Consider the following 25,649-nt stretch of genomic DNA (forward strand, 5'->3'; position numbering starts at 1 on the left):
TGGAGTTAAGTGCCTTGCTCAAGGACACTTGGTGGTGGTGGCTGATTAACAGTTATGTGCCTTTACATGAGTTATAACAGTTATGTGCTTTATCCCACTACGCCACCACAACGTAACTTAAAAGTAAAGTAATTAGTAATGTGATAACTTTTTTAATGATGCAATTAATAAAAAGTAATCTGAATAACATTTTTGTGAAATAATTAGTAAATTGTAGTGGATTACTATTTTAAAGTAACTTACCCAAGACTGGTCACTATGTACTGCCACTATATTGAATTCTGCCAACAAGATGTTCATTAAATTATATAATTTAGTGTTTTGCACAAGAAAGAAAGTCAGAGTGACAGGAGGGTAAATAAACAAAATTTTTAGGTTAACTATTACTTTAAAGCAAGAAAAAGTGGATTTATGGGTGGGAGGAAGTCTAATTGGGGCTATAGGAAATGGGTTCCTTTGCTATAGTCAAATTATGACTACAATGGAATCTTGGAAGGGGGGAAGTGTGGTCTGACTCACTCTCATCCAAGTAGCTCAGTCACTGTTTCCATTCAGCTCTCACAGCTGCTGCCGGTTCAGCAGAAACACCATGAAACTTCCCAAATAACTGCAGCTCTGTATTCAAACAGGAAGGGCACAGCAGTTTTCACACAGCAAAAGGAATTCTAAATTCAGCAGTTCAGGAACATTAATTTGCTTAATACATGCTAACATTGGAAATTCCACTGTATAGTATTTCACTAAATGTAAAAACATCAAGTATTATTATGGATTATATTGAACATGAATCGATATTAAATGGTATAATAGTTATTCAGGACTATGCTGGATTAAAGATGTAAAGACATCTGTACTGTGTAATCAATCTAAGAATTGCAGTTTTACGATGTACAGGCTTTTTTATTAATTTTTTGCTTGATGCTCGTACAAAAGATTTAAAGGTGGAGCTAAAATAGTAGATGTGCCAAACTGCTTGATATACCTTAAGACAGGAAAAAGACTGCTGTACTCAGAAAATTATATTGCAGACAAATAAGACCACGACAGACCATTAGAAGATAAAACGACCTGGTTACTTTCATAACCTCCATTCCCTGATGGAGGGAACGAGATGTTGTGTAGATGTAGTGACACTAGGAGTCACTCTTGAGAGCCCGAGACACCTCTGATCTTTGATAAAAGGCCAATGGAAATTGGCGAATTGTATTTGCATGCCCCTCCCCCGGACATATGGGTATAAATGAGGGGACGTGCATACTGTGCATTAGGTTTTGTGCTGAGGAGCCGAGAATAAGGTCCCAGCCATACACACCGTCTTGTTCCCTCCATCACGGAATGGAGGATACGAAAGTAACCAGGACGTTCCCTATCTGTCACTCACTCGATGTTGTGTCGATGTAGTGACACTATGGGTCCCTAAAAAACGCCACAACTGGCTGAACTGGGTTACGTGGATCGATGGTGCGAAACGGGCACACTGCTGTGTGCCGCATAGCCAGCGCACTGGGCCGTAACCTCCCCTGATGCAAGTGTGAATGTCGAACAGCCGAGTACCCAAAAAGATAGGGAGCTCAGCTCTGTGTAAAGCCTCTACTAACCTAGGCCCTTTCGCCATCGTGTAGAAGAGGCATGAGCCTCTGCATGAATATTACAGATGCCTGAGAATCGCATACTTCCAAGGGTGTAACGCACCAGGTCTGGAGGAAGAACTGACTTTCAAGTATCTCTTCCTTCATAACCTCCACGAGAGCGTGCGATATGATGTCACGATTCAGTGCAGAACAGGCAACCCTTCCATGCAGGAAATCAGAAGGTACACACAACTGATATGAGAGACGCATGTGTGCCCTGCTTGAGGGCACAAAGGCAACGCCAGAGTCCTGTGGATCAAAGCCTCAGAAAACGACAACCTAGCGCTTGAAGGCATGAGATGCCTCACATAAAGGTAAACATTAGAACGGGACCCCAGGGGTGATGACCGCCTCGCCAGTAGGGTGGGAAAAAGAACCAGGGGGTGGTGACCAGACACACCCAGGATCAAGCCGGACCAAAACAGCAAAATGCTCACCGGCTTATTTCTTGACCACGAGTCTTTCCTTTGTTCACTGAAGAACACAAACTTAACCCAGTACAGCCCCCACATACTGGGAGGCATGTGAATCAATGGTATAGTGAAGAATCACTTGTAGCACTCAGGACAGATAAGTCAGCTATGATCCAGGACCTATATGATGAATCTCAACACAGTCCTCCTCCGTTCTTCACACCTTGAAGTCACCGCATCCTTTCGGTAGGGTCACCACAAAGTCTCCTCAAAGCGATTGGGGTATGCACCCTCTCCGTACGTATTGGGAAAAGGCAGGTCATGCATTTCGTGAGTGTAGTCCCTCAACTCCAAACCCACATCCCGACCACAAGGATCACAATGGCCAGCCACGAAGTGCCACAAGGCTAACCAATCTGCAGCGCTACTCTGGGCACAAGAGGTGACATGGTTGTATACTCTCTTGTGACTCAACTCAGAGACACAACCCCTGGTGATGACAGAAACTGTTCCTCACCAGAGTAACCCCTTGAGGCCGAGGTCAATGAGCAGCTTGCCAAAGCAGATCCTTTAACGAAAGAGGATCAGAGAAATGTGCTTTGGAAACTCCTTCATGATTTACAGCAGATCTTTTCCAGAGATTCCCATGACTGTGGGGTCACTGATCTCCACACCATTTGCATTCCCACTGTTCCAAATGCGCAACCCACATTGTTTGGCAGTACAAAATCGCCCTGGCAGCCTATGAGTTGATTCAAGCAATCCTTGACAAGCTTTTGCACAAGCAAATCATTCGGAAATGCAGCTAAACCTGCAACTTGCCGGTCTGGCCAGTGTTAAAGCTGATCACCAAGGGGCATCTAACCATTAACTATCACCCTCTGAATAAACAGGTACCACTTTTCCATGATCCATTTGAACCAAAAACTAGCCAAGGTCATAGTAGTCTGCTTTTACGCTTCTTTGGAAGAGGCCAACAGCTTCTGGACAATGAGAGTCGACACAGCTGACCAGTACAAGTAGGCTTTCTCTTTTGGTAACCGGCAGTACACCTGGAACCTTTATCCATTCGGATATTCGAGCTCCCCAACCGATATCTTCTTCCATAAGGCCACGAGTGACTGGCTGCCAGCAGTAACCTCATCTACGTGGACAACATCCTTATGAGTAAACAGACCTTTGAGGAACACTTGACTGAGATCCGACATGTACTTAACAAGCTCTCACCGCTGGACCCAAGCTTGCACTAGCCAAGGGCCTGTGGTGCCGCGGTTTGGTACGTGGGTCTATCAGTGAGTGCAGATGGCATCGAACCCCAAGCTAGGAGAGTTTGAGCCATCCACGACATCAAACCTCCAACAGGAATGTGGATATAGCCAGACCCCTCATGGAACTACTCCGTAAAGACAAAACATTCATCATCAAAAAGAAGTACTGAGGTGAAAATCACAAACTAAAGTGCATTACACTATAATACCTTTTATCACCTAACTGTAAGAAGTAACTGATAGGGTCTTAAAAATACCTTTATTCCAATGTTATGCACTGTAAAAACATTTAGTGTATTTTACAGTAGTTTTTCTACAATTGATTACAATTAACTGTGTACTGTGACTTCACAGTGAACAGGGACAGGAATATATATAAGCCTTTTTCAAACATGGAATCGTAACATTTAAATTTTTTATTTTATTTAAGGTGTGTCTCATTACCGCATGTCCTTTGCAGGCAGCAATATACAGAGCATCTTAGAATTACCTTTGATTAAATAAGATGGCCTTTGTAGGACAAACGTAAACAGAACATATTATATTTGCTATGACAGCATGCATCATTCTCAATCTGTGAGCACTCTGAGTGAGAGACAGAATCTCTGAAGTAATCTTTTAACCCCTTACATACATAAAGCACATTTTCATCCTCAATTGTCCTCAATTTTCTGCCTTTCTTTGTGTACCTTTATGACTAGAACTCTTTTAGCATAAAGGTTTTTAGAGCTAAGTATAATATGTTCTATATAGAACCTCAAAGAAACTATATCTGTGATCAAAGACTAGCATACACTAAACACCACAATGGTGACTTCAAATGAAACACAATTATCCCATAATACAGTGCAATATTGTTATTTATTTTGTATATACAGTAGAGTAAGTTGTTGTGATATAACAGAAAATGACCTGCATTGATTTTACCGTAAAACTTTGTCTACAGTATTTTATTGCAGAACATTGCTGTTAAATCTTGAAAAATCCTGCCAATATTTTACAGTGTGTCTGAAAACATGGGTGTTGTATCCACACAGGCTATAATCCAACTGTGTAGCCTATTACAATAAGGCACTATTTGTTAACAGTAAATGCATTAAGTTTCATGCACTAACAACTTTAGAGCATTTATTAAATTTGTATTTATAAAGATACAATTGTTCATTGTTAGTTAATGTTAATACATAATGCACAAATCCATGGTAAATAAAAATTACAATAAAAATTTATTTGTGTATGCAGAAATCAACATTCACCAAGTTTGAAGAGTGATTTCTGAACAGATATCCTTCCAGACTTACAGAGACCATTCTGTGTTTGAAAAGGTTTATTCTGTTAAAATATTAAAGCAGACATCACGATTCAGGTGGAATAGAATGGTGGTCACTAGCTAGCAATCGTTAGCAGTCTGAGGTAAAAAGCTGACACTGACATCACTAGTTTGTACCCTGCTTTTCAGAATAGTTAGAGCATGAAATTGTTAAAGCTACAGTAGGTAGTATTTATTCATTGAAAACAAAAATCTATATAAACATGATGTCTTGTAAAATGAGGCTCTGTGAGAGATTAGTTAGCACCACAGAATCTAGCTCTAAGTGAAAAATGTGGGTCGGATAGTGTCAATCCAGCAAATTTTAGCCAATCGCTTTTGGCGAGGCGGGCCTTGGCTCTGTTTGTGAACAGCTGTTCACACATTAAACCCTGGGTGGGGGTGAAGAGTATCATGTATATGGGAAGAATTGGGGTTGCTGTTTCTCAATTCAATTTATGTCAAAGTTGCCTACTGCACCTTTAATAGCACAACACTAGCCTCTTTATTTTGCTCTCAAATTGCACCAGATGGAAGTATTTAACTTTAAATTGTACAAATGTACAAATGTAGAGGGTCGGAGGTCCACCCAACATAGTCTCACAAAATCCCATGGGAACCACTGCAATGGCATGTGAATAAATGCAAATATACCCTAAAAACACCCAGTAAAGACTGCTATAGACTACATGCAAGGTTAGAGAATAGTTGTCCAATTTTCATATGTGGATGGACTAAGGAATAAGGAATAGTTCATGCAAAATTCATAATTATGTAGTTTTCTCTTCCTAGTCTTTGGGCCAGTATTGATTGCAAAATCTGCACCTCTTCTGTGGCTAATATTAATTTCATAATGGTCCTTACTCTGTGAAGTCAAGCAGCAGAAGTTAAGTGACATTGTGCAAATACTATTGGCCCATTTTGGGGTGAACTAAATATGCAAGACTAGTCATGTCACTGTTTAATGACACAGGGCGTTCATCCTTTACTGGGCCGCTTTAAAAAAAATGGGAGGCATAAATTAATATACCCACTTCTCCAGGCACCATTACACCACTGTTCAGGAGTGCCAACACAAATATCTTGTGCACGTTGAACAAATGAATGGCCACTGTTTACAATTAATTTAATCGCAGTAACCATCCATTTATTTTTTAAGTTTATTTTCCACACCATTAAAAAAAATAGATGGCAGTCACGGAATTAGCCCACAAAACATAAAACATATCATTTCTGTGCACAAATATGCTTTAAATTAAGAATAAATACACAATACAAGGTGAAAAGGTTCAGTGTGCTTTTCTTTTTTTTTTGGAACACTTACAGCCCAATTCTATTCAAATATTGTTTAAATTACTTTTGAAAAAATGCAGGCAAAATCCCTTGTATTAAATTAAATAAATTACCAAACAAAAAAAGCATTAAATTAAAAAAATTAATTATTGTTTGTTCTGTAAATGAATAAAGGCGGCTGAATGACGTTCTCAGAATGTTCTACACTTTTTTCAAGACTATAAACTATCAGAACTATTTGTCCAATGCGGAGTTCACTTTCAGAAAACAAGCTTTTGAACATTTTAAAACTTTTAAATACTTTAAATCTAACCCTCTTTACCTCGGATCACATTTACTGCTTCTTCAGAAAATATAAATTTGCATTTTAGATGATAGGTAATCAATTTCATTTGGTCGTTAAAAGTTGCTGGAGAAATATGCGGGATATAATGCAGTTGATGGCGATATTTTAGATTAGATAATTGTTCAAATATTGAATATCAGAAATGTAGCCTATCATAGGCTAAACCCTGACAGGCCTATTACACTGCATCATTTTTATTTATTTTCATTAATAGCGGTGTACACCGCAAATACACTTCGATTGAAGGTCCTTATACTAAGACTGAAAGTTTGTCTCACTATTTGGTGTCGGTTGCCAGTGTGACGCTCTTGTTCTACCTGCTCTGTACGGGACACGAACCTAGGTCTCCGGCGTGGGAGGCGGGTGCTCTAACAAGGAGGCTAAAGGCTACAGCTTCTATCGTCAGTTGCTAGTGTACCTCTTGAGGTCAGGAGAGTGAGGTTTACACACTGCACAGCTATCTACCAGCTGGCTCCCATTACACTCACCCCCCTAAACCTCACTCCCATCCGGGTCACGGCACCAATGTGACACACTTGTTCTACCTGCTCTGTACGGGACTCGAACCTAGGTCTCCGGCGTGGGAGGTGGGTGCTCTAACAAGGAGGCTAAACTTGAAAAGGGCCATGAAGATCCGCTTTCGGGTTGGAACTGGTGCCAACCTGCGATGGGCTCAACATCAGGACCAATATTATAGTCAGATAGGGCAACTCCTCCTTTTTGATTGCAATTCCTGCTCTTCTGATTGCTTTTATTTGTGAAATTAAAATGATAGTAAACTGGTTAATTTTAATGAATTGTCTCAATACTTTCCCCATTTTATCAAAACTTCGGTGGAAAAAAATTGAAGGTGAATCAACGATAAACACATTTCTGAATAGAAACGGCTTCAGGGCAGATTTCTTTTGCGCTAAACCAAAACTTATGCGACAGGTGCTTTTAGGCATGATGTCATCACGCACACCCTTTTTATCGATAAAAGGCCATTTGGATGGAAACGGGCAGAAGGCGGCAAATGTCGCAATTTTATTTTTCGCATTTTCACTTTGTCGATAACAAAATAGCATGAAAGGTGGATGGAAATTAGGCTACGGAATCTGTGTCATGTCCTTGATGCCATCTCCTGGTGGCCATATGTAATTAGAGTGAACACTCCTCAAATCCTGTTAACTGATGTTAACAAATTCAACCTTTTTGTAAAGTGTTACCAAGCCTTTCTAGCTTTTTGTTGCAATTATGGAAACATGGGTTATGAAAATATATGTGACCGTAAGACTGTACAACCTATTAAACATACTGAATGTAAATATCCCCTCATTTTAACGTCATGATGAGGAACTATGTCTGTTCAGTGTCAGTCCCACTTCTCACTAAACCACCTTTTACCCAGAAAATAACATTCTCAGCATGCCCTAATGCCATGAAATGTTTTTAAAACAAGGGTCAAAAAAGTAAATGCTATATATATATATATATATATATATATATATATATCGTTTAAAATCCTAATGTAACAATATAAGATGTTATGCATGTTAATCTACTTTCAAGATGATGCAAAGTTCTGTGGCAATAGCTATTTTGTTCATTCATTTGTTTTGTGCTAGTTTTTAGTTCAATTTGCTAGTTTCTCTTATTGCATCACAAAATAATCCGTCAAAGAGAGGTTATGATTAACTTAATGACAAAAATTAAAAACAGACAAGTTCAAAGTATACTCTGCTTTTTCTCTATTATTACTTCTGATGTAGTGAAGTGGCTGTCCTGGGTAGTTTCCTAATCTTTAAAATATCCCACCTCAACATACACAAACAGAAAAAATCTGTGTAAGTATTCAACACTGAAGGTTAGCATTTAGCATCAAGGTTAGGAATAGCCATTTATTATAGCCATTCTATATAAAAAAATGACAAAGTGAAATGTTAATATATAAAAAAAAACTTTGACATCTCACTATATTAAATTGAGTGAATTAAACAATTTCTTTTTAAAACTAATCATTCCTCAAATTCTTTAAAAAACAGTATTTACCAAATTGAACGTGCTTATACACCATATATTAAAGCAAAAAGTAATGTCACAGCACCCTCTATAGGTAAGACCAGGTCTACTCTTCAACATAAAAAAAAAAAAAAAATGAAACAATATGGGCAAGAAAAGTATTAAATTTGCTTTATTAGAAATAAAATATATATATTGAAATGTCCTATACCTATAAAGCATAGTAAATTAGGCCATTTAAAAGGACACTTCCATACATTTCCCCCAAAACATTGATAAGGACTAATTATGTTCATAAGGTCCATTAATGTTTTAAGATAATTAAATATGAGTATAATCGGTCACAGATACAGCTGAACAGAAAACAATTACATAAAACCAAACATTATAGGATTAGCCGGCTATAAGGGCAGCGTGTAAGGATATTAAAGATTCTGTCAAGTCTTTGGCCCATCATCCAAATTACTGAAACTATTAGACAGGTTGACTCAAGTGCAGGGAGATATCTCCAAGAGATTAGATTTCATCCACAACAGACTGAGAGGGCAGTAGTGAGCAAAACTCTGTGCATCCAGCATATTTGTCTCACATGCTAGGGGTGAAGACTTGATTGTACAGGAGGCTCTGTGAGTGCACATGTGTACACTTCCATTTACAAAAGAAAATCAAGACAGCCATTGAAGATGGCATTTGAAGAACTCCCTTGCTGAAATTCTTTGCTGTGAAGAAGAAAGTGTGTTTGTGTGTAAAAAGGTCAGGCTGCTGAGTGTTGTGGGCAGGTTCATTCCTTACAGAAGTTTGTTGGCTCGATGGTTGGCTTCGTCAATGCGAGCTTTATTCATATCAGCCTGTGCAAAACAATGAAATAAATTAAATAAAAAGCAGTGGGGAAAAAAAAAAAAAAAAAAAGACAATTCTAAACAATTATTTTTAAAACTAAGCAATTCTAAAAAAATCTAAAACAAAGATTCCACAATTTCATAATCTGTATCTCTTAGACCCATTTTACACCTGGTATTAAGATGCGTCTCAGGTGATTTCGATCACATGTGGTCAGACGAGACACATGGCTGTTTATACCTGGTCATTCAAATGCATCTCCTGTGACCACTTGTGTTTGAATTCGAAGGAAAGGGTTTCTGATTTCATGGAAATATACATTAAATCGTGTTACTACATGATAATAAACCACAAAATCAATCAAATAAATGATGAGAATTTTCATTTTTGGGTGAACTTTCCCTTTAATACCAGGTTTAACAGGGTCTTAGGAATATATTTCACCCAATAAACTCCTAATCTCTGGGAATTTGGGAGTGGTACTTTACCTTATCAATGATGCGGTCAATAGTCTTGTTCTGTTTTTCTATCTCGTTGCCCATGTCCATTGCCAAGTTCTTTAGATTCCCGATGATGCTGCCCACTTGATCCAGATTCTCTTCCATCTCATCTTCTCGTGCATCATTTGTTACTCTTAGGAAAAGCAAATAAAGCTAATAAAAGATCCAATACATCATTCTGATACTGTGTGCCAAGAATACATATTCCCATTTTTGGTCAAAACAATGGAAACGCCACGTTAAGCGATTCATTAAATGACAATTATAAATGTATATAAAAAAAGTGAGTCTAAGTATTTCCCCAGCTATGAGGGCAAAAAGTAATGAGTCTGCCAAGGAAGGTTCCAAGCCCAGCTGCCAAAGGAGGGTGGTCACCCTGCCACGGTGACCAAAACCAGGAAACCAGGCAAGAAACTGCATGGAAATTCGAACAAACTCATTCGCTTATGCTACCGCATCCGGGGCAGCCGATGTGCCATCATTGGGGACCCAGGGTGCAAGTGAGAAGTGGGCTACTGGGCAAAGAATAACATTTATGACACGGAAACTGGAAATTTGCATCGCCACATGGAACGTGCGAACTAGACACCATGTCAGATAAAAGGAAATCATTGCCACGGAATTGTCGAAGTGCAAAATCTCGACTGCCGCAATATCCGAACTATGCGAAACCGGATCTGGGACACTGACCATCCATCCACCAACGATCGATGAAACAATGATGATATTCTACTCTGGTGGTGAAAAAGAGAAGTTGGCGTCAGCTTTATGGTGGACAGATGGGCTGCCGGAAGTTTAATTGCCTTCCAACCAAAAACAGACTGTCTGGCAGTTTTAACCATCAATGGCACAGTTAATACCCATATTCTGTCCACCTACGCCCCAACCGAGACCAGCCTGGATGCAGCAAAGGAAGACTTCTATAACAAGCTCCAACGCACACTGGACAAGATCCCGCAGACCGAGTTGACCATTCTGGCAATAGATTAGTGCCCACACTGGTGCAGATAGGACTGGATGGAAAGAAGTGCTGGGCAGATTTGGTAATGTGAGATCAATGACAATGGACTGAGACTGCTGTCCTAAACAGCACTGAACAATCTGGTAGTAGGTAACAGCCACTTTCAGCACCCTCACAAACACCAGCTTACATGGCGCAACCCATCTGGTGAAGACTCGACCGTCATGGACTACATCGTGATTAGCTCCCGATTCTGATCGTCACTCAAAGATGTAACTGCAATGAGGGGACCTGATTGCAGATCTGACCACTACCTTGTCCGTGCCAAGGTACAGCTTCGAATACATTTGGCAAAGTGCAAGGCACCCCCACCAGCCAAACTGAACTGGGAATGTATGAGGGACCCGGCACTAAGACAAGAATTCCAAATAGCCCTATCTAAAAATTTCATAACACTTGAACCTTCAGACAATGTCGATGCAGAAGAAAAGCAGCTAGTGGAGTCCATTCTAGAATGTGCCGACCCTCTGTGTCTACATCAAGAAAGTGGATGGTGGGGGCCTGGGTAACTCAGCAAGTAAAGATGCTGACTACCACACCTGGAGTCACAAGTTTGAATCCAGGGTGAGCTGAGTGACTCCAGCCAGGCTTCCTAAGCAACTAATTGGCCCGGTTGCTAGGGTGGGTAAAGTGACGTTGGGTTAACCTCCTCATAGTTCTCGCTCTCGGTGGGGTGCGTGGAGAGTTGAGAGTGGATGCCGCGGAGAATTGCATGAGATAAGATGCATGGATTGACTGTCTCAGATGCGGAGGCAACTGAGATTCATCCTCCACCTCCCGTATTGAGACACTACGCCACCACAAGGATTTCATGCGCATTGGGCATGACAAAATTGGGGAGAACAGAGAGAAAAAAGTGGATGGCAACCTTCATGATTTCCCCTGGAGAACGCATGCAGCTGTGGAAATTACTCCAACCGCTATAGAACCATAAACCTCCCCAGGGAACACCGCCAGAGAATCCATCCTTCGTTGCAAACACTTCACCCACATAATGTTTCCATTTTACAGAATGTCCAATAATCAAATTCTAGAGTGGTTGGAAAGTACATCCAGGGCCCAGCAACCAGATCTAAACATAATTGAACCTTTATGGGAAAGTTGAACTCAATTGACAGTATTTGTGGTATAATATTACCACAAATTTATTTTTGAGTTGCCTTCCTTTTCTTTTAAAGAAAGCAAAAATCTTGGGGGCCAATTTTATGTTAAAATATTTTTTATTTTTTTCAAAAGTATAGCCACAATACTTTAAAATCGTGTTAACATACATATTGTTCGTGTGACAAAATAATGTACTAACCTTTTCGGTGTAAATTTATAGCCAATTATACAATTTGGTTGCCATGATGTAATGTCAGCAAACCTTAAAATTACTAAAAAAAATTACATTTAAACAAATTTACAGCTCAAATAATACATGAGATTGAACAGAAGAATTAATATAAGTGCTTTTATCCAATTATATTCTTAAAATGTCCACCTTTAAACCCTCTCAAATTTGGCTCCATTCACTTAAAAGTGCCTCACTGTAATCTTTATTTTTCTCTTTTTTTAAAGAAAAGGAGGAGCGAGTGATAATCACCATTTTGCCACAAGTGCTGTTGATTGAGCTTAACTTGTATTGAACCTGGAATATTCTTTTAACACCACCAATCTCAGTCATACTGGACCACTGTGAGAGCTGCAGCCTCTCAAAATCACTCTTGAGTTTGTGCTATTTTGCCCTTACCTCTTGATATAGGCACCAGAGGGGGCCGCTGATCCACCAGAAACAGCCTGCCCATTGCGGACGGCTGATGGTTGGCTGGCCACTACACCCCCCTCTTTTCCCACTGTGCTGGAGTTGTCACTGCCTGTGCCCCAAGTGCGCTTATACCGTCCGTCGTGCTCAATGGAAGTCACTCTGAAAAACATGTGGTAACTGAATCGCTCTTGACACATTTTTTGTGTGTGTGTGTTTTATAAAACATACAATTACCACAGAAAGGTCTGTAATTAACAATCAGTTATCATAGAAAGGTCTTATGACATGCAATCAATTTCATTTCAATGATATGAAAGCAGAAATAAAATCTGAAAACTTGGGAATTGTCTTTCAACAGAAAATCCTGTTAAATGCATATTAACATTATCAAGCTAGGAAGTGAAGTTCTAATAGCCAACCTGTCACATGGGCACACACACAGACCACAGCATTTGGACAGATCAGTCAAGTTCTTCTCAGCCTGTCTCATGTCCTGATTGATCTGGTCCATTCCTTGATCAACACGCCTCAGTTGCTCTGAGAAACACAGAGTTCATTAATAAGACAATTTCACTACCTACAGTCTCCTAAATAATACCATTTAGTGCATGGAAATGCTTCGGATTGTTGCTATATTGAAGTAGACATCAGGAATCAGGTGGCATGGAATGGTAGAAATACTCACCTCCTTGCTCATCCAGCATGGTCATTGTTTTAACTCCCGTCTCCCGGCTCTGAAAATATACATGCATGCTTCAAGATAAACCAAAACTCTACAAAGGGTCAGCCGAACAGGGGCAATAATGAGCCTGATCATATTTACATGTAAAATAACAGGACATATCATTGTGTTTTAAGCATCCAGGCTTCGATGGACCTCTTACCTCCTCTGCCATCTGTAGCATCCGCCTAGTACTTTCAAGTGACTGAAAAAAAAAAAATACATTCAAAGCTGGTACATTACTATGATAACATAATGTAGCACCTAGTCTATTAAACAAAGAGTTCAAAAATTGTAATTCTCTCATCATTTACTCACCCTTATGTAATCTCAAAATCATATTACTTTCTTCCGCAAAACACAAACAAATATATTTGAAAAGAGATATGAGCTGCATTAGAAAGCTGTAAAGTGCTGCCATCAGCAGCTGTATACGGAGATACAATGAAAATAAGGTGCCTTTCAAACTAATCTGAGACCAGTTGCTTTAATAGTTACATTCATAGGGGGCCTGGGTAGCTCAGCAAGTATTGACGCTGACTACCACCTCTGGAGTCATGAGTTCGAATCCAGGGCATGCTGAGTGACTCCAGCCAGGTCTCCCAAGCAACCAAATTGGCCCGGTTGCTAGGGAGGGTAGAGTCACATGGGGTAACCTCCTCGTGGTCAAGATTAGGTGGTGTTCTCGCTCTCAATGTGGTGCATGGTAAGTTGTGAGAGTTTAGCATGAGCCTCCACATGCTGGGAGTCTCCGCAGTGTCATGCACAGCGAGCCACATGATAAGATGCACGGATTGACTGTCTCAGAAACGGAGGCTTGTCCTCCACCACCCGGATTGAGGTGAGTAACTACACCACCAAGAGGACCTACTAAATACGGGGAATTCGGCATTCCAAATTGGGAGAAAAGTGGATCAAAATGTAACAAAAAAAAAAATCATACAAAAACACTTCACTGCTATGAACCAATTAGGCAGCAAGGCAACATGTCAGCTGCCCAACATGATACCCGTTTGTCTATCCAATTCATGTAAATGGTGACCAGATGTTTCAACTTCAAAATGTTTTCACTTTAAACCTTGATATCAGTAGTCTCCTTGGTTAGGAAGTGTAATCCAGGCTATCGGGCACTATTTGGTCAAATTCACCATTGCATTGTATGGACAAAAAGACATGGCTCCATTAAAATATCTTTGTTTGTATTCCATGGACGAGACAAAGTCATACAAGTTTGAGACAACATAAGGGTGAGAAAATTATGAGAGAATTATTATTCATGGGTGAACTATTCCCTTACTCATAGATTTGGGTTCTGCATGCAAACATAAAATATCAAGATGGGTAAATAATTATAATACATTTCCATTTATTTGGCTTATAAGGTCTGTGCAGGCTAAGACCTATTTCTCAATGTATTGTGTAAGTGAAGCAGCAGAATAACTGCAACAGTTGCATAACACGGTTATTCTGTGGCTCTTTACAGAAAATAAAGATTTTTCTAAGTTACTACTTTGAGCATTTACTGTGGTTATAGGCTATAACTTGCTTAAATTGTCCGGATTCAGTTTCATTTACTAAATAGAAAATGCCTGTGAAAGGCAAAACAGATGTCTTTTTTCAGACAATGGGTGAGCAGTTTGCTCCATTTATTTATGTTCCTTCATAAAAGTCATAAAACAACTATGTTAATAAATAGATTTAAGCTAAAGAGCTTTCAAAGAATCTGACACATTGCACAAAGGGATAGTTCACACAAACGTGAAAATTCTCTCATCATTAACGCACCCTGATGTGTATAACTTTCTTCTTCAGCAGAACACAAACATTTTTAGAAGACTATCTCAGCTCTATAGATCCATACAATGCAAGTGAATAGTAACCAAATTTTCAAGCTCAAAAAAAGCACATATAGGCAGCATAAAAGTAATCCATATGACTCTGGTGGTTTAATCCATGTCTTCTGAAGCAATCCAATCAGTTTTGGTTAAGAACATACCAACATGTTACTCCATTTTCATTGTAGTGTACATCTTGCTATTGCAGTCTCTAGGCACAATCATGATTCCAAGTTCGATTACACTTCCTAGTGCTTGATGCAAGCGCTAAGAAGTGTAATCGAGCTTTAAATCATGATCACCAAGGAGACGGTTCATTTCAAGATTTATACTGAAGTTATATTTTGGTCTGTTCTCACCCACAACCGATTGAAATGCTTAAAAAGACATGAATGAAACCACTGGAGTCGCATGGATTGATTTTATGCTGCCTTTGTGATATTTTGTTCATAATTGTTTTGCACTGATTGGACATACTGAGTGGAGATATTCTTATAAAAATCTTCATTTGTGTTTTGCAGAAAAAAGAAAGTCATACACATCTGAGATAGCGTGAAGGCTAGAAAATAATGATAGAAGTTTCATTTTTGGGCGAACACCGCAACGGAGAGGATATGATGTCTCACTTCCGTTTCCGGTCTCCTGCGTTCGGTTGTGTATGAATGGAGCGAAAACGCTCCATTCACATGAAATGCGAATACAGTAACCTGTTAATTATGTGGCATGCAGTGTGAAACAGGCCTAAATGGAGTAGATTTTAAACAGACATTATTTAAGAGTTTTCCTGAAAGAGAAAATACACATACTAATCCATTGATAAATACTGAGTAGCTGGGTAGTCAGAAATTTTAAGCAGAAAATGCCTAGACAATGCTATGAAGCCATGCAAAGGAACACAAAATGTGCACAAGAACACAATGGGGAGAAGCACTGCATGATTGCGGTGTATTGACAAAAAATATATTTCACTTCCAGCAGTCATTATTTATAATATGGAAAATATAATTCTGAGCATCCTCAAATTCTAATACTATAAATAGAGCATGTAATGCCTGAATGGAAAGTGGGAGAAGGGGGTGTTTCATGGATCTCTAGTTTACCCCCAGTCGCCCATGCTGAAGTGCATGTGCACAGTGACCCCCTTCGTGCTAATAGTCTTTTACAGCACATAGTCTCATGAGAGTTCCTTGAGAGGCAGCGAGGAAGACAAAGAGAGAGAAACAAAGGTAGGGAAGGAGAGTGAAAATATTGGAGGATTTCAGCATGACAGAAAAGCATACATTCACAAATATCAACAAGAAACCATGAAGAAAATGTCTTTACAACTTCAAGAAAATAATTTTAAGGTTGAGGGAGTAAGAGAGAATGAAAGAGACAGAGAAATAAGACAGAGTTACTTTGCTGTCATAAGAAATGAGTTGGCAGTTAAACAGGAACTTGAAAACATCACATCTAATAAAAAAGAAAGATCTGTTCCTTTGTTACATCTCAACGTTAACAGATGACAAGCATACCTCATCTGTCACTTGGTTGGCTCTCAATGTGATATCCTCCACTGACATGTCCGCCATCTTGCTGGTGTCCAAATTTGCTGCCCCTCCTGTGGTCTTAAGCTCTACGCTCTGAGGTCTGAGACAAGAGGTCAAAGTTTAAAGGGCACTCATACACAATCACACAAAAATGCCCAGAGAAAGAGCTTTCCCATGGAAATCTACCACCTGGAATTTGAAGGGATAGTTCACACAAAACTTCTGTCTACATACCCTCATGTTGCTTTAAAACCTGTATGATTTTTTACATGGAACATAAAAGATGTTATTTAGCCAATTGTTCACTGCTCTTTTCCATACGATGAAAGTAGGATGTGCACTATATTAATGTCTTAAAGTAATTTTCTTAAAGCTCAATCGACAGCATTTGAGGCATTAGTGCAAAAATGTATTTCAACTTGTCTCTCCTTTTCTAAAAACAAAAACAGAAAGGAAAAAAAAAAAAAAAAAAAAAAAATCACATGTAAATAAGTATTCACAGCCTTTGCTCAATACTTTGTTGAAGCAACTTTTGCACCAATTACACCTTTTTTGTGTATGATGATACAAGCTTTGCACACCTATTTTTGGGCAGTTTCTCCTATTCTTCTTTGCAGGACCTCTCAAACTCTATCATGTTGGATGGGGAGCGTCGGTGCACAGACATCTTTAGATCTCTCCAGAGATGTTCAATTGGGTTCAAGTCTGGGCTCTGGCTGGGCCACTCATAGAGTTGTCCCGTAGCCACTCCTTTGTTATCTTGGCTGTGTGCTTAGTGTCGTTGTCCTGTTGGAAGATTAACCTTTGCTCCAATTTGAGGTCCAGAGCGCTCTGAAGCAGGTTTTCATCAAGGATGTCTGTACATTGCTGCATTCATCTTTCCCTCGATCCTGACTAGTCTACCAGTTCCTGCCGCTGAAAAACATCCCAGCAGCATGATGCTGCCACCACCATGGTGGTACCATCACTCTAGGGATGGTATTTGCCAGGTGATGAGCAGTACCTGGTTTCCTCCAGACATGACACTTGCCATTCAGGCCAAAGAGTTCAATCTTTTGTTTCTCATGGTCTGAGAGGTCTTCAGGTGCCTTTTGGCAAACTCCAGGCAGGCTGTCATGTGCCTTTTACTGAGGAGTGGCTTCCGTCTGGACACTACCATACAGGCCTGATTGGTGGAGTGCACCGGGCGGCCAGCTCTAGGATGAGTCCTGGTTGTTCCAAACTTCTTCCATTTACGGATGATGGAGGCCACTGTGCTCATTGGGACCTTCAATGCTGCAGAAGGTTTTCTGTACCCTTCCCCAGATCTGTGCCTCGATATAATCCTGTCTCAGAGGTCTACCGACAATTCCTTGGACTTCATGGCTCGGTTTGTGTTCTGACATGCACTGTTAACTGTGGGACCTTATATAGACAGGTGTGTGCCTTTCCAAATCATGCACATTCAACTGAATTTACCACAGGTGGACTCCAATCAAGTTGTAGAAACATCTCAAGAATGATCATTGGAAACAGGATGCACCTGATCTCAATTTTGAGTTTCATGGCAAAGGCTGTGAATAATTATGTACATGCAATTCTTTCATTTTTTATTTTTAATAAATTTGCAAAGATTTCAAACAAACTACTTTCACGTTGTCATTATGGGATATTGTTTGTAGAATTGTGAGGAAAATAATTAATTTAATCTATTTTGGAATAAGGCTGTAACAACAAAATGTGGAAAAAGTGAAGCGGTGTGAATACTTTCCAGATGCACTGTATATATAGTCAAATAAATAAATCTGGGATCCAGTGAGGCACTTACAATGAAAGTGAAGGGGGCCAATTTGTAAATGTTAAAATACTCACTGTTTCAAAAGTATAGCCAAAAGACCTAAACTAGATGAGTGTTAAAATAATTTCAGTGATAAAATCACTCACTAACCTTTTTTGTGTAAAGTTATATCCAATTTTACAACTTTGTTGCCATATACCCTATAACCCTAAAACGGCTGTAAAAACTACCATTTAAATAACTGTACAGCTCAAACAATACACGTAAGTGCCTCTCTGTAAATTTGATTTTTTTCTTTCATATACATACATATATATGTATATATATATATATATAGAAAATATTTAGTTTTTTTTCAAGAAAAGGAGGGGTGATGTTTTCAACATTATGACAAAAAGGTTTAAAATTGAGCTAAGCTTGTATAAATGTAACTTTGTGTTCCACTTGAGAGAGATGATGATAAGAGTTTTCTTTTTTGGTTGAACTATCCTTTAGTTAAAATGTATAAAGCAGAAGAAATGATTTAGCATGAAATGTGATCAGTTGTCAATTATTTATATAGATATCAATACAATCTGCTATTAAAAGGGTTAAACCAAGAGGAATAAGGCTGAAGCAGACAGCACAGACAAAGGCCACACTGTTTTTCAGTGTGCCACCATTTTACACTAGGACTAATGGTGAAATGTGTCTTGTGTCTGTGCTGTCTAAAACACACCAATAACCATGTGTAAACAGTGTTAGCAGAGAGATGGATGTGTGAGAGATATACAAGAGATGTGTTATGCTTCTATGATAATTGTATTACCACTGTGTACCCTAAGATACATGCAACGGACACCAAAGTATTAAGGACTAGATTTCATTGCCAGGATAACCAAAGCTCTAACTAAAGACTCTTTAAAAAAGGGTAATATTTTACTTCAAAATCGAAACAACTAAGAAAACTATGTTTTCCATATAGAAAATGAAGCCTATTATTAGGGCATTTTAAGATGATTAAACTTGTGACCAGGACTACGCACATTTTACCCCTCAATTCTCATTACTGAAAAGTAAGAAAGATTGTTATGACATGCTCATATATCTTCTTTATGCAAGCTATAATTTCATATTGTATTAATTCTGGGTTAAATATGACCAGGATAGGTTCTTGACAGGTTTTGAATCACCCTAAACTGTTTATGGTATGGCAGAGTATGTGTGGAATAGGCCTGTCTGCACACAGGAAACAGATCTTTCCTTCATTTTTGCAGCTCTTTCCTGTTTCCACAAACATCATAACAAAAAGGCAGAGAAAAAAGAAAGAAAAATAAAATAAAAATCACAAGAACAAACTTGTATTCTCTTCTGATAATTGTAGTTTTCCTCAATTCAACACAGCTGAAAGTTACAACTTAAATGTTTTTTTTCTCTCTCTCTCTCACACACACACAAATAAAAACAGTCTATAAATGGGAAACAGCTCCTTAAGAATTATACATTTCCAGCTTTTCCCCACCAACCGGTTTCTCAAGGTAAGAAACCATTACGTCATATCTCTTACACTCACTTTCAATGTATTGTCTATGAGACACGCCAACTAATCAGCCAGAACATAAATAATGGCCAAATCCAAGTCCATATGTTTAAACTACAAGTATGAAGCTAGAAACTTGTCTTTCAATACACACTAACATTGAGGAAATCAAACCTATTTCAACATGTTTCCTAAACATGAATATATGATCTTATCAGACCCAGAGCAGTGATGTTTAAAGCGGCTGATTGCACGTTTTACCTTTTACACCCAACGCCAGGAAGACAGAGCACAAGATTTCCAGGTAAACAAATGAGAAAAAAGTTAGTATATTATAGTATAAAAGTGGGGAAAGTTCTGAACTTCCAAAGTTTCCAGGGTCCCAACACCACTATCTATGGTCATGTTTCATACTTACGCTTTACTCATGATGTCTCGCGATCTTCCTTTTCCCTAACTTAATGGTAAACTGTGTATGTTTATTCAAGGCTTTAGTTAGTCTCAGTGTATGATAGTAGAGCTACGTACTCGGTTCCGCATTTGGGTTGTTGAAACGCATTATCCTCTTGTTTTTGTATGCTGGACGCAACCTGAAGAACAACTTTTAATTCTCTACTTACTGGTTTGGATCCCTGGACAGGAGTTGGATAAGTCAGAGGATCGATCGCAACCCTCTAAATCTTTACGAAATGTTTATTACCGAGCTGGTCCAACTCTTCCGAAATTCCTTCAGACAAATTGCACTGGTGCGCATGCGCGAGTCATATGACACGTGACTGAGTGCGCATGCGTCAGATAGGAGCGTTTATAAATAGACAGGATAATAATTAATAACTTTAGAATATAAGATGTATTTTTTTTATAGGGTAAATACCTGGAATTACATTTTGGTAAATTAAGAATTATATTTGGCCTCATCTCAACGAGTATTAGTTCCTGTAGATTGCTTGCTGGCCTTTCAATGGAAATAAATACACCCTAAAATTTAAACGAGACTGTGTGGGGCAGTTTAATAATTGGTTATTGTAGATTCTTACGTGTTAGAGAGATGAACATATAAAAGTATACTTAGTTGTAGGCTATATAATTAAATATAAAGTTGTCTAGGAAACCCATCCATTTTCAGTAGCATATTCAGGTGGGATAATATTGAGATTTTGTCGGAAGTGATGATAGAGTTTGTATTTAAACACAAAAAATTTATTATTTATCACAAAAATATATACATTTATAATAGCAATTCAAGCAGAATAAATAAACGATAAAGCAAGGCGCATGCAAACATCGCAGTTGGTACAAATACAATTCAAAGGTAACACCACTAAAAAAACTTTTTTTTTAAATACACAATTAAAGGTAAATGATTTAAGTAAGATTGATTACAAGCTCCAAATTTAAAATACTGGAGAGTTGTCTGTCACACCCTTGAATGAGGACACGCAACAGGATCCGTTTTAAAGGATTTATGGGCTTTAAGCTGTCTCCATCTTCCCCATCCACAAGCATCTCCAGTTTTTACTACGCCTCTGCTCATGGTGGTTTTTAGATGGATGGCGAGGCTTTTTAGGTCGGGTGTAATCTGTTATGACCCAGTTCGTTTGCTGGCTTCCACGGCTGCAGCACGCAGTGTTGTTTATTTGCCTGCAAACTTGTTCAAATCTGGCAACCCGATGGTGTCGAAATACTATTGGTCAGTGGGGAGTGGGCGGGATCACAAAGGCCTAAACATAAACAGAAATTCCAGCCCAGAATGGAAACTTCAAAGTAGAATAACATGTAGCATTGTTATCGGAGAAGCAAGTATTTCAGTTTAGCATGTTTCTTAATTCTCTATTGATATATTATGGTCATTTTATGATTTAGTACAGTAAAATTATTACACATAGCACCTTTAAAGACAGAAAACAAAGAGAGGCCTTTTTATTAATCTAGCAAATTAAGGATTTGTATAATTTTGGCAAATTTGCAGGCTTGTTTACGTTTCATACAGTTTAATAATGGAAGATATTTACTAATAAAATCTTACAAAAACAAGTTTTTGTGAAAAATACGGTTTTGAATTCGAAAACAAAAGTGATAAAAACTTCCTCTTCGTAAACTCAACAGTTAACATGTTCTATTAAGTAATAATAAAATAACTAATACAATCTATCTAGACTTATCAATAATCCCTATTTTAAAAATTAAAGTGGGCTATTGTTATTTTGTCGGAAATTTAACAGAACATGCTTTCTATGAAAAAAAAGAAAAGAAACTCAACAGTTGGTACAATTGGATTAGAGCGTGCTGACGTCACCAACAGAACGCGTTAATCCAGGAAGTGCATTTTGTAAATTTGCTGGTCAGCTGTAACTTTAGAGCAGCCTAATTTCACCGGCAATGTTTTTTAAACGAGATCATATCTGGAACTAAGAAGAGGAGTCTTCTTTTGTGTGGTATAATTACATATTTATGTTCTGTCATACGATTCTGATCGTGTACATTGCTCTTTCGACGAATACTGGTCTGGTAGTAGTGTACGAGTCACACCGCACCTTGCACGAACTGTTTTGCAGATTTTAGACAGTGCTGTTGAGTTATATTATAAACTGACAGTTTTAGAAAGCGTTTATTTATCCACATGTTAACAGTTTAATATCACGGGACGATGTTATATATATCTTTTTTTTTTTTTTTTCAAAATGGTTGTCTCCTTGCTCAACGTGAATAAAACGCTTACATTCAGAGGTCGTGACCGATTAGGATTAGGGAACGTCACTGAAACTACAGTAGAGTTCAAGTAAACTACAGTGCCACTGCCATCAGTATCACTTATAGAGGCGAACGTTTTCTGAAACTATTGAATTTAGACACCATGTTTTATGAGGGGATGATCTGCTCATACTTTTATTGTATTGTTTAGACAATTTGAATGACACAATGGAGGAGAAAAACAAGAAACGTAAAAGCCCAAGACCGCCTTCCACCCAGCAGCCTCCCCCGATCACTGCACGCAAAACTACGACGTCCAACAGTAGATCATTAGGCGTCAGTGGCATGGGGACCCACTCAAGTCAGAGGACAAAATATCGCAGGTAAGCGTCATCTGTCATAATATTGAAGCTGTAAAATATATTAAATGACTGCCAGGCCGTTATAAATGTAAGTTTACATTTAGGTGTAGTTATTTTGAATAAGTTATATATTTGTTGGATGAATTTTATTTTTGTGGGGGGTTTTTTGTAGGGGAGTGAGAGATAAACCCAGGCCTCAAAGTCAGTCGGGCAAAAGTAACCAGTCGGCCCCCATCCAGCACTCCTTCCTTACAGATGTGTCTGATGTACAGGAGATGGAGAAGGGTTTACTCGGCCTCCTTAATGACTTCCACTCTGGAAAATTACAAGCTTTTGGTGGGCACTTGTATTTTTTTCAGTAGAGCTATTACTTTGAGCACAGTTTTGGTTTGCAATAATAATAATATTAAAAAACCTCTTCCCTGAATCAGGTAATGAGTGTTCCATCGATCAGATGGAGCATGTGCGAGAAATGCAGGAAACACTGGCTCGCCTTCAATTTGATCTGTATGGAGAAGTGGATGAGATGCCGGAGGACCAGAAAAAGTCAGCTTATGACACCAACATGGATAAACTGTTATCAAATGTAAGAGCAACAATGAATGTTTATAAGCCATTGTCATAAATCCGCCAGTCTAATGAAGTGACATTGCTTTTTATTTTTCCTGTAGCTGGAAGAGTTGAGCTCCTCAATGTATCCTTTCATGGTTTCACCATTTATATTGTTGGTTTTCAGCTGGATGACATCATATTGGTCGATTAAAATAGATCAGATCTCATTACTGTCTGTGTAATATTGGGAATCTCCTGAAATTTGTCTTCATTTTCAGTGCATAGCTGCATGTAATATATATGCATTAGACACATAATGATACTTTGGGAACTATACTGTATATAATTGTTATAAAACCTAACTGAAGTCATTGTTTATTACTACAGCAGCATGCTACTAGTAATTCAAATAGAACTGTGATTAATGTAAAAATCTAAAGCTCAAGTTTCTCTGACAGTTGTTCTTGTGTATGCCGTTTTATTCCTTAACTATAATTCCTTAGACAAAAGCTAAACCTTGCTGACAGTCAAGATGTCCCCAGAACTTCCAGCGTGTGAACTATAAAGGTTTTAAAGTATATACCACGGAGCATACAGTGTTCATATCTACCACAGAATCACTATGATGAGATGGCAGTATTATAGTCCTGTATCTTTGACACTGTGGAACTTAAACCTATAGAATTGGTCAGCTTGGCTTGATTCCACTCTATAGTTTTAGAGATACAATATCAAAGAAAAAATCCAAGCAATCATGATGAATTGCACACCTGATTTGGTGTCTTTCTTATCGGATCATTTGATATTGTTACCATAAGAAATGTTTCTCAAGATAATGTTTTCTTACATTGTGAGATCTAATTAATTATGTCTTAAATGTTGCATTTGAGTTGTACAATAACAGCACCTGCATTATCACTAATTCACTTTAACTTGGGACGGTCTGGGTTTTTCTTTAGGGCTCAGTTTGTTTTCTTAACCAAGTCAGGTCTGAAGGCAATCCATAGAAAGATAATGGCTGTTTTCATCAAGATGTCAATTCCTCAAGACTACTGAGACTTCGAAATGAAAGTGAAATTACATTACTTATATATTTTGCTGTTATAGTCATATAGTTACACATTTTTATTTAAATCAATGAAATGTAAAGTGTAAACTACTGCTGGTACTTGTTGATTGTCTAACTATTTAATCAAACACATTGTAATGTCAAATTGGATGACCAGTAAGGTATGATCCACATCTTATTTTTCCATTTAAGTAGGCTGCATATGCTAAGATTATCTCTATGCATGCATGTCATAAAGAATATGCATCAGCTGATGAAAGAAACATGGCTTTCGCTTTTATATATAAATAACAATAACATGATGCTTGTTTTTGTCCGGAACTATTCAGTGTTTTAAGAATTAAAACAAAACAGTGACTTCATAATACCATGATGAACATGTTTTTAATCTGATTTGAAAGCTGTTTTGATATTTTTTCTGGGATTTTTTTTTTTTTGTCCCCACAAATTGTGGTGTAACTGTCCGGAGACTAAAAATAAGTAAATAAAGTCTCATTAAAATTTTTAAAAAGACTTGTTTTAAAGTAGTTTTTACTATTATTTCTTTAAAAGATAAGCAGTGAAACTATTATATATGTATATGAACATACACTACCAGTCAAAAGTTTTGAAACACTAATCGTTTATTATAATTTGTTTTCTTCACAATGTAGAATAATAGTAAAGTCATCAAAACTATGGAATAATATAAATGTAACTATGGGAATTATGTTGTGACTAAGCACAATCCCAAATAAATCAAAACTGTGTTATATTTTAGCATCTTCAAAATGGTCACACTTTGCCTAGAACTTGCAGACATTTTCTCAACCAACTTCTTGAGGTATCTCCCTGGGATGCTTTTTAAACAGTATTGAAGGAGTTCCCATCTATGTTGGGCACTTATTGGCTGCTTTTTTATTTGGTCAAGTCATCAATTTCAAAAACTAATTACATTTTAGTTTTATAATTAAATGAATATGGTGGCACAATTATATTTTTGTCTACAAAACTAATTTCAAACATTTAAGCATACATTTAGTGCGCCTTAAGATCAAAAGATTTTTAAGATCATGAGAAACATTTCAGTCAAGTGTTTCAAAAGTTTTGACCAGTAGTGTATGTGTGTGTGTGTGATTTTTAACATTAGTTAAAAACATTTTTTTTGATTTCCAGCCCTAATATATTAGGGCTGGAAATCAATATTTTTTTAAAACTAATAAATCGCACAATTTGCTGTGATTAA

At 38.1% G+C, this 25,649-nt stretch overlaps 2 protein-coding genes across 3 annotated transcripts; one reads left to right on the plus strand and one right to left on the minus strand.

Moving 5' to 3' along the window:
* Positions 1 to 8,417: 8,417 nt before the first annotated feature.
* LOC127656983 (synaptosomal-associated protein 23-like) lies at positions 8,418 to 20,507 on the minus strand. 2 transcript variants are annotated; one of them, XM_052145589.1, is made up of 8 exons: positions 20,371 to 20,507; positions 16,440 to 16,554; positions 13,254 to 13,295; positions 13,055 to 13,103; positions 12,789 to 12,906; positions 12,355 to 12,528; positions 9,590 to 9,734; positions 8,418 to 9,109 (listed from the first exon to the last, which is right to left on the minus strand). In XM_052145589.1, the coding sequence occupies exons 2-8, from the start codon at positions 16,494 to 16,496 to the stop codon at positions 9,050 to 9,052; spliced, it is 645 nt and encodes a 214-aa protein (XP_052001549.1). In that variant the 5' UTR covers positions 16,497 to 16,554; positions 20,371 to 20,507; the 3' UTR covers positions 8,418 to 9,049. The 2 variants fall into 2 exon arrangements, with proteins under 2 accessions (XP_052001549.1, XP_052001548.1); XM_052145588.1 differs by having other exon boundaries at positions 20,169 to 20,492.
* A 1,543-nt stretch (positions 20,508 to 22,050) lies between these two features.
* ccdc28a (coiled-coil domain containing 28A) lies at positions 22,051 to 24,915 on the plus strand. Its single transcript, XM_052145791.1, has 6 exons — positions 22,051 to 22,185; positions 22,653 to 22,824; positions 22,976 to 23,139; positions 23,235 to 23,389; positions 23,475 to 23,497; positions 23,859 to 24,915. The coding sequence occupies exons 2-6, from the start codon at positions 22,670 to 22,672 to the stop codon at positions 23,911 to 23,913; spliced, it is 552 nt and encodes a 183-aa protein (XP_052001751.1). The 5' UTR covers positions 22,051 to 22,185; positions 22,653 to 22,669; the 3' UTR covers positions 23,914 to 24,915.
* Positions 24,916 to 25,649: the final 734 nt, after the last annotated feature.

The sequence above is a fragment of the Xyrauchen texanus genome, chromosome 16 (genome assembly GCF_025860055.1).
Source record: "Xyrauchen texanus isolate HMW12.3.18 chromosome 16, RBS_HiC_50CHRs, whole genome shotgun sequence".
Lineage (NCBI taxonomy): Eukaryota > Metazoa > Chordata > Actinopteri > Cypriniformes > Catostomidae > Xyrauchen > Xyrauchen texanus.